Below are 14,372 nucleotides of genomic sequence, written 5' to 3'. Positions count from 1 at the left end.
ACAGGGCAGAGCTGCGGACTCGTCCACAGTTCTCTCCCTAAGGTGGTGTCAGTGTTTCACCTGAACCAGCTTATTGTGGTGTCTTGCGCCTACTAGGGACTTGGAGGACTCCAAGTTGCTAGATGTGGTCAGGGCCCTGAAAATATAGGTTCCAGGACGGCTGGAGTCAGGAAAACTGACTTGCTGTTATCCTGTATGCACCCAACAAACTGGGTGCTCTTGCTTTTAAGCAGACTTTTGCTAGTTGGATGTGTAATACAATTCAGCTTGCACATTCTGTGGCAGGCCTGCCACAGCCAAAATATGTAAATGCCCATTCCACAAGGAAGGTGGGCTCATCTTGGGCGGCTGCCCGAGGGGTCTCGGCTTTACAACTTTGCCGAGCGGCTATTTAGTCAGGGGCAAACACGTTTGTAAAATCCTACAAATTTGATACCCTGGCTAAGGAGGACCTGGAGTTCTCTCATTCGGTGCTGCAGAGTCATCCGCACTCTCCCGCCCGTTTGGGAGCTTTGGTATAATCCCCATGGTCCTTTCAGGAACCCCAGCATCCACTAGGACGATAGAGAAAATAAGAATTTACTTACCGATAATTCTATTTCTCGGAGTCCGTAGTGGATGCTGGGCGCCCATCCCAAGTGCGGATTATCTGCATTACTTGTACATAGTTACAAAAATCGGGTTATTATTGTTGTGAGCCATCTTTTCAGAGGCTCCGCTGTTATCATACTGTTAACTGGGTTCAGATCACAGGTTGTACAGTGTGATTGGTGTGGCTGGTATGAGTCTTACCCGGGATTCATAAATCCTTCCTTATTGTGTACGCTCGTCCGGGCACAGTACCTAACTGAGGCTTGGAGGAGGGTCATAGGGGGAGGAGCCAGTGCACACCACCTGATCCTAAAGCTTTACTTTTTGTGCCCTGTCTCCTGCGGAGCCGCTATTCCCCATGGTCCTTTCAGGAACCCCAGCATCCACTACGGACTCCGAGAAATAGAATTATCGGTAAGTAAATTCTTATTTTCTCTAACGTCCTAGAGGATGCTGGGACTCCGTAAGGACCATGGGGATAGACGGGCTCCGCAGGAGACATGGGCACTCTAAGAAAGACTTTGACTCTGGGTGTGCACTGGCTCCTCCCTCTATGCCCCTCCTCCAGACCCCAGTTTGATACTGTGCCCAGAGGAGACTGGGTGCATTTCAGGAGCTCTCCTGAGTTTCCTGTAAGAAAGCATTTCTGTTAGGTTTTTTATTTTCAGGGAGCCTGCTGGCAACAGACTCCCTGCATCGAGGGACTGAGGAGAGAGAAACAGACCCACTTCTCTGAGTTCAGGGCTCTGTTTCTTAGGCTACTGGACACCATTAGCTCCAGAGGGATTGGTACGCAGGTCTCACCCTTGCCGTCCGTCCCAGAGCTGCGCCGCCGTCCTCCTCGCAGACCCGGAAGAAAGAAGCCGGGTGAGTATGTGAGGAAAAGACCCATCTGAGGCGGCAGAAGACACTTGGATCTTCACTGAGGTAACGCACAGCACTGCAGCTGTGCGCCATTGCTCCCCTTCACCTCACACTCTCCGGTCACTGTAAGGGTGCAGGGCACGGGGGGGGGGGGGGGGCACCCTGGGCAGCAATATAAACCTCTCTTATGGCACAGATGTATATATACATGTACAGCTGGGCACTGTACATGTATAAAAAGAGCCCCCGCCATGTATTGAAAAAATTGAGTGGGACAGAAGCCAGCCGCCGAGGGGTGAGGCTTCTCCCTCAGCACTCACCAGCGCCATTTTTTCTCCACAGCACCGCTGAGAGGAAGCTCCCCGGACTCTCCCCTGCTTGACACACGGTGACAGAGGGTTTTAAAGTAGAGGGGGGGCACATAATTGGCGCAGATACATAAAACAGCGCTGCTGGGTAAACATTAATTTACTGTGTTATTCCTGGGTCATATAGCGCTGGGGTGTGTGCTGGCATACTCTCTCTCTGTCTCTCCAAAGGGCCTGGTGGGGAACCTGTCTTCAGAAAAGAGCTTCCCTGTGTATGTGTGGTGTGTCGGTACATGTGTGTCGACATGGCTGAGGGCTCACCTAAGGAGGAGGGGAAGTTTATGAAAGTTAGGTCTCCGGCGGTGCCGGCGCCGGACTGGATGGATATGTGGAATGTTTTAAGTGCAAATGTTAATTTATTGCACAAAAGGCTAGACAAAGCCGAAGCTGGGGCACAGTCAGGGAGTCAACCCATGCCTGTCCCAATGTCGCCTGGACCTTCAGGGTCTCGGAAGCGCCCACTATCCCAAATAGTTGACACAGATACCGACACGGATTCAGACTCCAGTGTCGATTACGATGATACAAAATTACAGCCAAAGGTGGCTAAAGGTATTCGATATATGATTATCGCAATAAAAGATGTGTTGCATATCACTGAGGAGCCCCCTGTCCCTGACACGAGGGTACACATGTATAAAGGAAAGAAACCTGAGGTCTCCTTTCCCTCCTCACATGAGCTGAACGAAGTATGTGAAAAAGCGTGGGAAACTCCAGACAAAAAACCTCAGATTCCCAAAAGGATCCTAACAGCGTTTCCTTTCCCGTCGCAGGACAGGATACGGTGGGAATCCTCCCCTAGGGTGGACAAGGCCTTGACGCGCTTATCAAAAAAGATAACGCTTCCATCCCAAGATACGGCTACCCTCAAGGATCCTGCTGACCGCAAGCAGGAGGTTACCCTGAAGTCCATTTACACACATTCTGGTACGTTACTCAGACCGGCTATTGCGTCGGCCTGGGTTTGTAGTGCTGTAGCAGCATGGACAGATTCCTTATCAACGGATATTGAGACTCTTGATAAGGATACCATTTTATTGACCCTAGGGCATATAAAAGATGCGGTCTTGTATATGAGGGATGCTCAAAGAGACATTAGTTTACTGGGTTCCAGGATAAACGCTGTCTATTTCTGCTAGGCGTGTCTTATGGACCCGACAGTGGACTGGTGATGCCGACTCCAAGAGACATATGGAGTTGTTGCCTTACAAGGGTGAGGAATTGTTTGGAGAGGGACTCTCGGACCTCGTCTCCACGGCTACGGCAGGTAAATCAAAATTTTTGCCATATATTCCCTCACAATCTAAGAAAGCGCCTCATTATCAAATGCAGTCCTTTCGTTCCAATAAAAGCAAGAGAGCATGTGGATCGTCCTTTTTTGCCAGAGGTAAGGGCAGAGGGAAAAAGCTGCATAACACAGCTAGTTCCCAGGAACAGAAGTCCTCCCCAGCCTCTGCAAAATCCACCGCATGACGCTGGGGCTCCCCTGAGGGAGTCAGCTCCTGTGGGGGCACGTCTTCGACTGTTCAGCCACGTCTGGGTCCACTCAGAGGTGGATCCATGGGCAATAGAAATAGTTTCCCAGGGTTACAAGCTGGAATTCGAAGAAGTGCCTCCTCGCCGGTTTTTCAAATCGGCCCTACCGAAACAACCCCTGGAAAGGGAGATAGTGTTACATGCGATTCACAAATTGTGTCTTCAACAAGTGGTGGTAGAGGTTCCCCCGCTTCAAAGAGGGCAGGGGTACTACTCAACTCTGTTTGTGGTTCCGAAACCGGACGGTTCGGTCAGACCCATTTTAAATTTAAAATCCCTGAACCTTTACATAAAACGGTTCAAGTTCAAAATGGAATCGCTCAGGGCGGTCATCGCCAGCCTAGGAGGGGGAGATTTTTTGGTATCTCTGGACATAAAGGATGCATACCTGCATGTCCCCATATATCCTCCTCATCAGGCGTACCTGAGATTTGCGGTACAGGATTGTCATTACCAATTTTAGACGTTGGCGTTTGGGCTTTCCACGGCCCCGAGAATTTTCACCAAGGTAATGGCGGAAATGATGGCGTTCCTGCGCAAGCAGGGTGTCACAATTATCCCGTACTTGGACGATCTCCTCATAAAAGCGAGATCACGGGAGAAGTTGCTGAACAGCGTATCACTTTCACTGAATGTGTTACAGCGACACGGCTGGATTCTCAATATTCCAAAGTCGCAGCTGAATCCTACAACTCGTCTGCCCTTCTTGGGCATGATTCTGGACACAGACCAGAAAAGGGTTTCTCTAACGTCCTAAGTGGATGCTGGGGACTCCGTCAGGACCATGGGGTTTAGCGGCTCCGCAGGAGACAGTGCACAATAATAAAAGCTTTGGGATCAGGTGGTGTGCACTGGCTCCTCCCCCTATGACCCTCCTCCAAGCCTCAGTTAGATTTTTGTGCCCGGCCGAGAAGGGTGCAATCTAGGTGGCTCTCCTGAGCTGCTTAGAATAAAAAAAAAAAAAATTCACAGGCTGTATTCCCAGCAGGTGATAATCAAAGTACCCCTCCTACAACAAGGGAAGGGGTATTATTCCACACTATATTGTGGTACTGAAGCCAAACGGCTCGGTGAGATCTAAAAGATTTGAACAATTACATACAAGGGTTCAAATCAAGATGGAGTCACTCAGAGCAGTGATAGCGAACCAGGACGATATGGTGTCACTGGATATCAGGGACGCTTACCTACATGTCCAAATTTTGCCCTTCTCACCAAGGGTATCTCAGGTTCGTGGTACAGAACTGTCACTATCAGTTCAGACGCTGCCGTTTGGATTGTCCACGGCACCCCGGGTCTTTACCATGGTAATGGCCGAAATGATGATTCTTCCTAAAAGAAATATGGACGCTTTCCTGATAAGGGCAAGGTCCAGAGAACAGTTGGCGGTCGGAGTAGCACTATCTCAAGTAGTTCTACGACAGCACGAGTGGATTCTAAATATTCCAAAATCGCAGCTTTTTCCGACGACACGTCTAATGTTCCTAGGAATGATTCTGGACACAGTCCAGAAAAGGATGTTTTCTCCCGGAGAAGAAGACCAGGGAGTTATCCGAGCTAGTCAGGAACCTCCTAAAACCAGGAAAAGTATCAGTGCATCATTGCACAAGGGTCCTGTGAAAAATGGTGGTTTCTTACAAAGCGATCCCATTCGGTAGATTTCACGCAAGAACCTTTCAGTGGAATCTGCTGGGAAAATGGTCCGGATCGCATCTTCAGATGCATCAGCGGATAACCCTGTCTCCAAGGACAAGGGTGTTTTCTTCTGCGGTGGCTGCAGAGTGCTCATCTATGAAAGGGCCGCAGATTCGACATTCAGGACTGGGTCCTGGTGACCACGGATGCCAGCCTGAGTGGCTGGGGAGCAGTCACACAAGGAAAAAATTTCCAGGGAGTGTGATCAAGTCTGGAGACTTCTCTCCACATAAATATACTGGAGCTAAGGGCAATTTACAAGGCTCTAAGCTTAGCAAGACCTCTGCTTCAAGGTCAGCCGGTATTGATCCAGTGGGACAACATCACGGCAGTCGCCCACGTAAACAGACAGGGCGGCACATGAAGCAGGAGGGAAATGGCAGAAACTGCAAGGATTCTTCGCTGGGCGAAAAATCATGTGATAACACTCTCAGCAGTGTTAATTCCGGGAGTGGAAAACTGGGAAGCAAACTTCCTCAGCAGGCATAACCTCCACCCGGGAGAGTGGGGACTTCAGCGGGAAGTCTTCCACATGATTGTAAACCGTTGGGAAAAACCAAAGGTGGACATGATGGCGTCCCGCCTGAACAAAAAACTAGACAAATATTGCGCCAGGTCAAGGGACCCTCAGGCAATAGCGGTGGACGCTCTGGTAACACTGTGGGTGTACCAGTCAGGGTATGTGTTCCCTCCTATGCATCTCATACCAAAAGTACTGAGAATCATAAGAAGGAGATGAGTAAGAACGATACTCGTGGTTCCGGATGGGTCAAGAAGGACTTGGTACCCGGAACTTCAAGAGATGCTCACGGAAGAACCGTGGCCTCTACCTTTAAGAAAGGACCTGCTCCAGCAGGGGCCTTGTCTGTTCCAAGACTTACCGCGGCTGCGTTTGACGGCATGGCAGTTGAACGCCGGATCCTGAAAGGGCATTCCAGATGAAGTCATCCCTACCCTGGTCGAAGCCAGGAAGGATGTAACCGCAAAACATTTTCACCGCATTTGGCGAAAATATGTTGCGTGGTGTGAGGCCAAGAAGGTCCCTACAGAGGAATTCCAACTGGGTCGTTTCCTACATTTCCTGAAAACAGGACTGTCTATGGGCCTAAAATTAGGGTCCATTAAGGTTCAAATTTCGACCCTGTCAAATTTCTTCCAGAAAGAACTGGCTTCAGTACCTGAAGTTCAGACGTTTGTAAAAGGGGTACTGCATATACAGCCTCCTTTTGTGCCCCCAGTGGCACCTTGGGATCTCAATGTTGTTTTGAGTTTCCTAAAGTCACATTGGTTTGATCCACTCACCACTGTGGAATTAAAATATTTCACATGGAAGGTGAAGATTCTATTAGCCCTGGCTTCAGCCAGGCGTGTGTCAGAATGGGCGGCTTTATCATATAAAAGCCCTTACTTAATTTTTCATTCTGACAGGGCAGAATTGAGGACTCGTCCTCAATTTCTCCTTAAGGTGTTTTCTGTTTTTCACATGAACCAACCTATTGTGGTACCTGCGGCTACTAGGGACTTGGAGGACTCCAAGTTACTTGACGTTGTCAGGGCCCTGAAAATATATGTTTCCAGGACGACTGGAGTCAGAAAATCTGACTCGCTGTTTAGCCTGTATGCACCCAACAAGATGGGTGTTCCTGCTTCTAAGCAGACGATTGCTCGCTGGATTTGTAGTACAATTCAGCTTGCACATTCTGTGGCAGGCTTGCCACAGCCAAAATCAGTAAAAGCCCATTCCACAAGGAAGTGGGCTCATCTTGGGCGGCTGCCCGAGGGGTCTCGGTTTTACAACTTTGCCGAGCTGCTACTTGGTCAGGGGCACACCCTGACTGAGGAGGACCTGGAGTTCTCTCATTCGGTGCTGCAGAGTCATCCGCACTCTCCCGCCCGTTTGGGAGCTTTGGTATAATCCCCATGGTCCTGACGGAGTCCCCAGCATCCACTTAGGACGTTAGAGAAAATAAGAATTTACTTACCGATAATTCTATTTCTCGTAGTCCGTAGTGGATGCTGGGCGCCCATCCCAAGTGCGGATTGTCTGCAATACTTGTACATAGTTATTGTTACAAAAATCGGGTTATTCTTGTTGTGAGCCATCTTTTCAGAGGCTCCTTCGTTGTTATCATACTGTTAACTGGGTTCAGATCACAGGTTGTACGGTGTGATTGGTGTGGCTGGTATGAGTCTTACCCGGGATTCAATATCCTTCCTTATTATGCACGCTCGTCCGGGCACAGTATCCTAACTGAGGCTTGGAGGAGGGTCATAGGGGGAGGAGCCAGTGCACACCACCTGATCCTAAAGCTTTTATTATTGTGCCTTGTCTCCTGCGGAGCCGCTAAACCCCATGGTCCTGACGGAGTCCCCAGCATCCACTACGGACTACGAGAAATAGAATTATCGGTAAGTAAATTCTTATTTTTTCTTCTGACGGAAAAAGCGCAGGAACTCATGACTCTAGTCATGAACCTGTTGAAACCAAAACAAGTGTCAGTACATCATTGCACTCAAGTTCTGGGAAAGATGGTGGCAACATACGAAGCCATTCCATACGGCAGATTCCATGCAAGGACTTTCCAATGGGACCTATTGGACAAATAGTCCAGGTCGCATCTGCAATTGCATCAGTGGATCACCCTGTCCCCCAGGGCCAGAGTATCTCTCCTGTGGTGGCTAAACAGTGCTCACCTTCTAGAGGGCCGCAGGTTCGGCATTCAGGACTGGATCCTGGTGACCACGGACGCGAGCCTCCGAGGTTGGGGAGCAGTCACACAGGGAAGAAATTTCCAAGGATTTTGGTCAAGTCAAGAGACTTGTCTTCACATCAACATCCTGGAACTAAGGGCCATATACAACGCCCTACGTCAAGCGGAGATCTTACTTCGCAATCGACCAGTTCTGATCCAGTCAGACAACATCACCGCGGTAGCTCATGTAAACCGCCAAGGCGGCACAAGGAGCAGAGTGGCAATGGCGGAAGCCACCAGAATTCTTCGCTAGGCAGAGAATCATGTAAGCGCTCTGTCAGCAGTGTTCATTCCGGGAGTGGACAACTGGGAAGCAGACTTCCTCAGCAGACACGATCTGCATCCGGGAGAGTGGGGACTTCATCAGGAAGTCTTCGCGCAGATTGCAAGTCGGGGACTACCCCAAAAAGACATGATGGCATCTCGTCTCAACAAAAAGCTACAAAGGTATTGCACCAGGTCAAGAGACCCTCAGGCGGTAGCTGTGGACGCCCTAGTGACACCATGGGTGTTCCAGTCAGTATATGTGTTTCCTCCTCTTCCTCTCATACCCAAGGTGTTGAGGATAATAAGAAAAAGAGGAGTGAGAACAATTATCATTGTTCCAAATTGGCCACGAAGGACCTGGTATCCGGATCTGCAAGAAATGCTCACAGGAGATCTGTGGCCTCTTTCTCTAAGGCAGGACCTGTTACAACAAGGTCCCTGTCTGTTCCAAGACTTACCGCGGCTGCGTTTGATGGCATGGCGGTTGAACGCCGGATCCTAGCGGAAAAAGGTATTCCGGATGAGGTCATTCCTACGCTAATAAAGGCTAGGAAGGACGTGACGTCTAAACATTATCACCGAATATGGCGAAAATATGTTTCTTGGTGTGAGGCCAGGAAGGCTCCTACGGAAGAATTCCATCTAGGCCGTTTTCTTCACTTCCTATAAACTGGAGTGAATTTGGGCCTAAAATTAGGCTCCATTAAAGTTCAGATTTCGGCTTTATCCATTTTCTTTCAAAAGGAATTGGCCTCTTTACCTAAAGTACAGACTTTTGTGAAGGGATTACTGCATATGCAGCCTCCTTTTGTACCTCCGGTGGCGCCTTGGGACCTTAACGTGGTGTTAAGTTTCCTTAAGTCACATTGGTTTGAACCACTTAAAACAGTGGAGTTGAAATATCTCACTTGGAAGGTGGTCATGTTGTTAGCCTTGGCTTTGGCTAGGCGAGTTTCGGAATTGGCGGCTTTATCACATAAAAGCCCCTATCTGGTTTTCCATATGGATAGAGCGGAGTTGCGGACCAGTCCTCATTTCCTACCTAAGGTGGTCTCATCCTTTCATATGAACCAACCTATTGTGGTGCCTGTGGCTACACGTGACTTGGAGGATTCCGAGTCCCTTGATGTGGTCAGGGCTTTGAAAATTTACGTGCCCAGAACGGCTAGGATCAGAAAAACAGAAGCACTGTTTGTCCTGTATGCAGCCAACAAGGTTGGCGGCCCTGCTTCAAAGCAGACTATTGCTCGCTGGATCTGTAACACGATTCAGCAGGCGCATTCTACGGCAGGATTGCCGTTACCGAAATCGGTTAAGGTCCATTCCACTAGGAAGGTGGGCTCGACTTGGGCGGCTGCCCGAGGGGTGTCGGCACTACAGCTGTGCCGAGCTGCTACTTGGTCGGGGTCAAACACCTTTGCAAAGTTCTATAAATTTGATACCCTGGCTGAGGAGGACCTCCTGTTTGCTCAATCGGTGCTGCAGAGTCATCCGCACTCTCCCACCCGTTGGGGAGCTTTGGTATAATCCCCATGGTCCTTACGGAGTTCCAGCATCCTCTAGGACGTTAGAGAAAATAAGATTTTAAACCTACCGGTAAATCTTTTTCTCGTAGTCCGTAGAGGATGCTGGGCGCCCGTCCCAAGTGCGGACTACTTCTGCAAGACTTGTATATAGTTATTGCTTACATAAGGGTTATGTTATAGTTTAATCGGTTTTGGGCCGATGATATGTTGTTCTTCATACTGTTAACTAGATAGTATATCACAAGTTATACAGTGTGATTGGTGTGGCTGGTATGAATCTTGCCCTTGGATTACAAAAATCCTTTCCTTGTACTGTCCGTCTCCTCTGGGCACAGTTTCTCTAACTGAGGTCTGGAGGAGGGGCATAGAGGGAGGAGCCAGTGTACACCCATAGTCAAAGTCTTTCTTAAAGTGCCCATGTCTCCTGCAAAACCCGTCTATCCCCATGGTCCTTACGGAGTCCCAGCATCCTCTACGGACTACGAGAAAAAGATTTACCGGTAGGTTTCAAATCTTCTTCTTATTATTATCCTTTATTTATATGGCGCCACAAGGTTTCCGTTTCGACCAATTACAGAGTACATAAACAAATAATCAAGCAGGAAAACAGCAACTTACAGTTGACGACAATATAGGACAAGTACAGGGTAAATAAACATAGCTACATCAGCAGATGACACTGGAATAAGTATCAGGTGGCAGAAGACTGCTGGATTTGGTGCAGTTGAATATTATTAGAGTAATAAAAGTATGAACACATGAGGGAAGAGGGCCCTGCTCATGAGAGCTTACATTCTAAAGGGGAGGGGTAGACAGACAGGGGTGAGACAGATGGGGTACATAGAGAGCATGGAACAGAGGTTTAGGATGAGATTTGGCTGGGTTTGGTGAAGAAGTGGGTCTTGAGAGCCCGTTTGAAGTTTTGTAGAGAGGTGGAGAGTCTGAGGGGGAGAGGTAGGGAATTCCAGAGAAGTGGTGCAGCACGTGAAAAATCTTGGAGGTAGGAGTGGGAGGAAGTAATCCGTAGGCAGGAGAGTCTGCGTGCATTAGCAGAGCGAAGAGGACGTGTGGGAGTGTAAAGGGAGATAAGGTCAGAGATGTAGATGGGAGAGGAGTGGGTGAGGGCTTTGTAAGCAAGTGTGAGAAGCTTGAAATGGATTCTGGAAGGGAAGGGGAGCCAATGAAGGTCTAGTAAGAGAGGAGAGGTGGACGTAGTGCGTTTGGTGAGGATAATGAGCCGGGCAGCTGCATTGAGGATAGATTGGAGTGGAGAGAGGTGTTTGTCAGGAATGCCAGTCAGGAGGAGATTACAGTAATCCAGTCTGGAGATGACCAGTGAGTGGATAAGAGTCTTATTAGCATCCTGTGTCTGATCCTGGAAATATTTTTTATATGAAAACGGCAGGTTTGTGAGAGGTGCTGAATGTGTGGTTTGAAGGAGAGGGAGGAGTCAAGGATTACTCCAAGACAGCGTACTTGGGGGCTAGAGGAGATAGTAGTGCCATCAATAGATAATGAGCTTGTAGGAGGTGAGGTTATGCGGGAGGGAGGGAAGATGACGAGCTCGGTCTTAGACATGTTAAGTTTAAGAAAGCGCTGGGACATCCAGGAAGAGGTAGCAGAGAGACAGTTGGAGATACGAGTGAGGAGAGCAGGGGAGAGGTCTGGAGAGGAAAGATAGATTTGAGTGTCATCAGCATAGAGATGATATTGGAAACCAAAAGAACTAATGAGCTTACTTAGTGAGGATGTATAGAGAGAGAAGAGAAGAGGACCAATGACAGAACCTTGGGGTACCCCTACAGTTAGTGGAAGTGAGGGGGGGGGGGTCATGAGAGGAGACAGAGAATGAACGGTCAGAAAGGTAGGAAGACAGCCAAGAGAGGGCAGTGTCACGCAGACCAATGGAGTGAAGGATTTGCAGTAGGAGAGGATGGTCCACAGTGTCAAAAGCAGCAGAGAGATCAAGTAGAGAGTAGTGTCCCTTAGATTTAGCAACATGGAGGTCATTGCATACATTTGTAAGGGCAGTTTCAGTGGAGTGGAGAGGACGGAAGCCAGACTGGAATGTGTCAAGCAGTGAGTGTGAGGAAAGAAAGGAAGTAAGGCGGTTGTAGACAATACGCTCAAGGAGTTTGGAGGCAAAAGGGAGGAGAGAGATGGTTCGGTAGTTGAAGAGGGTGTTTGGATCAAGGGTAGGTTTTTTAAGAATAGGAGAGATGAGTGCATGCTTGAAGGCAGAGGGGACAGTGCCTGATGAGAGGGATAGATTGAGAAGGTGGGAAAGATGGGAACAAGCAGAAGGAGAGAGGTAGAAGAGGAGGCGAGAGGGGATAGGGTCAAGTGGGGAGGTGGTGAGGGGAGAGGAACGAATGAGGGCCATGACTTCCTCTCCAGATGCATGGGAGAAAGGATGGGGAGGGTTGGTAAGGGATCGGAGAAGGCTGGTTACTGATGGTCTGGTGTGATGTGATGTCCTGAAGTATGGAGTCAATTTTGGATGTGAAGTACGTGGCAAAGTCAAGAGCAGAGAGTGAGCAAGGGAGACGAGGTGGAGGTGGGCAGAGGAGTGAGTTGAGAGTGGCAAAGAGGCGCCGGGGGTTGGAAGACTGGGAGGAGATGAGGTTATTGAAGTATGACTGTTTAGCAAGAGAAAGGGCAGCACTGAAGGATGAGAGCATAAGTTTGAAATGGAGGAAGTCTGCCTTAGAGCGTGATTTCCTCCAGTGTCGCTCAGCAGTACGTGAGAATTTTTGCAGATAACTGGTGCATTTGGTGTGCCAGGGTTGAGGTGTTAATTTGCGAGGGTGAATAGTGGTTGGTGGAGCAACAGAGTCAAGAGCAGAAGGAAGGGATGCATTGTATGTGGATGGAGAACAACAGCAGTCACATGACTGAGAGGATACTAAATCTCACCCTGGAGATCATCTACCTGCTGACTGGGGAGGTGAGGGGATCTGGGAGTGTCACAGTGACATCACCTATATCTATAGTAATAATACAGGGACATGACTGGGGAGGTGAGGGGATCTGGGAGCGTCACAGTGACATCACCTATATCTATAGTAATAATACAGAGACATGACTGGGGAGGTGAGGGGATCTGTGAGCATCACAGTGACATCACCTATATCTATAGTAATAATACAGAGACATGACTGGGGAGGTGAGAGGATCTGGGAGCGTCACAGTGACATCACCTATATCTATAGTAATAATACAGAGACATGACTGGGGAGGTGAGGGGATCTGGGAGCGTCACAGTGACATCACTTGTATCTATAGTAATAATACAGAGACATGACTGGGGAAGTGAGGGGATCTGGGAGCGTCACAGTGACATCGCCTATATCGATAGTAATAATACAGGGACATGACTGGGGAGGTGAGGGGATCTGGGAGCATCACAGTGACATCACTTATATCTATAGTAATAATACAGGGACAAGACTGGGGAGGTGAGGGGATCTGGGATTCTATGCAGTAATTGTGTAATTTATCTTTTTGTTGTTTTTCACAATACACAGGGTTACACAGTAGTGAAGAAGACATACGGTGAATGTAAGTCACCCAGCAGCCGCCCCTGTGTGTCAGGAGGACTGAGCAGGACCCAGTGCCCCATCACGGTGCCTCCACCTCACTCACTGATACATGAGAGGCACAATGACCAGAGGATCCTGGAACTCACCAACAAGATCATTCAGCTGCTGACTGGAGAGGTGACTGCTGGGAATGGGACATTATACAGTAACACCAGGGGACGTGTTTAGGTGATGACTGGAGAGGTAACTGCTGGGAATGGGACATTATACAGTAACCCCGGGGGACGTGTCTGGGTGATGACTGGAGAGGTGACTGCTGGGAATGGGACATTATACAGTAACACCAGGGGACGTGTCTAGGTGATGACTGGAGAGGTGACTGCTGGGAATGGGACATTATACAGTAACCCCGGGGGACGTGTCTGGGTGATGACTGGAGAGGTGACTGCCGGGAATGGGGTATTATACAGTAACACCAGGGGATGTGTCTGGGTGATGACTGTATCGCTGTGTGTGTCAGGTGCCTATAAGGTGTCAGGATGTCACTGTCTATGTCTCCATGCAGGAGGGGGAGTATATAGAGGAACACAGGGGTCTGTACAAGGACGTGATGATGGAGAATCAACGGCCCCTCACATCACTGGGTAAGAGGAGACTGTCATGTATTGTACAGGGGAGAGCAGGTATGGGGGCCCCCTATATACACACATCATCTGATAATCACATATATACACTGTACTCAGTCACTGTGTGTCTCCTACAGATGGACCCAGTAACAGAGATACCCCAGAGAGATGTCCCCGTCGTCTGTATTCCCAGGACTGTACAGAGGAGAATCACAGGATCCCACAGGAGGATCAGGTAGGTGGGATTTAGGGTATCATTAAATACCAAAGTAACGTTACACTATATCAGGGGTACTTATTGTTCTGTAGTGATGGGACTGGTGCAGGATATCCGGGTGATAATGAGACACACAGGGAAAGCAGTGTAATTGGGGTCTCTGGCCCCATGCACCACAGTAGGACCCTGATAATAACATGAAAACATCTATTCCTGTATAACAAAGCAGATGGGGTTATAGTTTTAGGGGTCCGTCCTATTAGGGCTCCGAGCAATTTCGTGTGAATTCAGCCTGAAATCAGCCCGTGACGAGTGCGAGATTGGGCGCTGTTGCTGGCGATAAAACGCCGTGGCAACAGCACAACGCACCCTTCACGGCTAATAGGA

At 48.9% G+C, this 14,372-nt stretch overlaps 1 protein-coding gene across 1 annotated transcript in view; it reads left to right on the top strand.

The window, feature by feature from the left end:
• Positions 1-14,372, top strand: part of LOC135054565 (zinc finger protein 271-like) — a 58,795-nt gene that overhangs the window by 11,810 nt on the left and 32,613 nt on the right. The window contains exons 2-4 of the mRNA XM_063957719.1: positions 13,128-13,319; positions 13,708-13,786; positions 13,906-14,003. Of these exons, the coding sequence (XP_063813789.1) occupies positions 13,753-13,786; positions 13,906-14,003 (132 nt within the window). The 5' untranslated portion in view covers positions 13,128-13,319; positions 13,708-13,752. The remainder of the gene's footprint in view (positions 1-13,127; positions 13,320-13,707; positions 13,787-13,905; positions 14,004-14,372) is intronic.

The sequence above is a fragment of the Pseudophryne corroboree genome, chromosome 3, assembly GCF_028390025.1.
Source record: "Pseudophryne corroboree isolate aPseCor3 chromosome 3, aPseCor3.hap2, whole genome shotgun sequence".
NCBI lineage: Eukaryota > Metazoa > Chordata > Amphibia > Anura > Myobatrachidae > Pseudophryne > Pseudophryne corroboree.
This window is presented reverse-complemented; position numbering and strand designations above follow the sequence as displayed.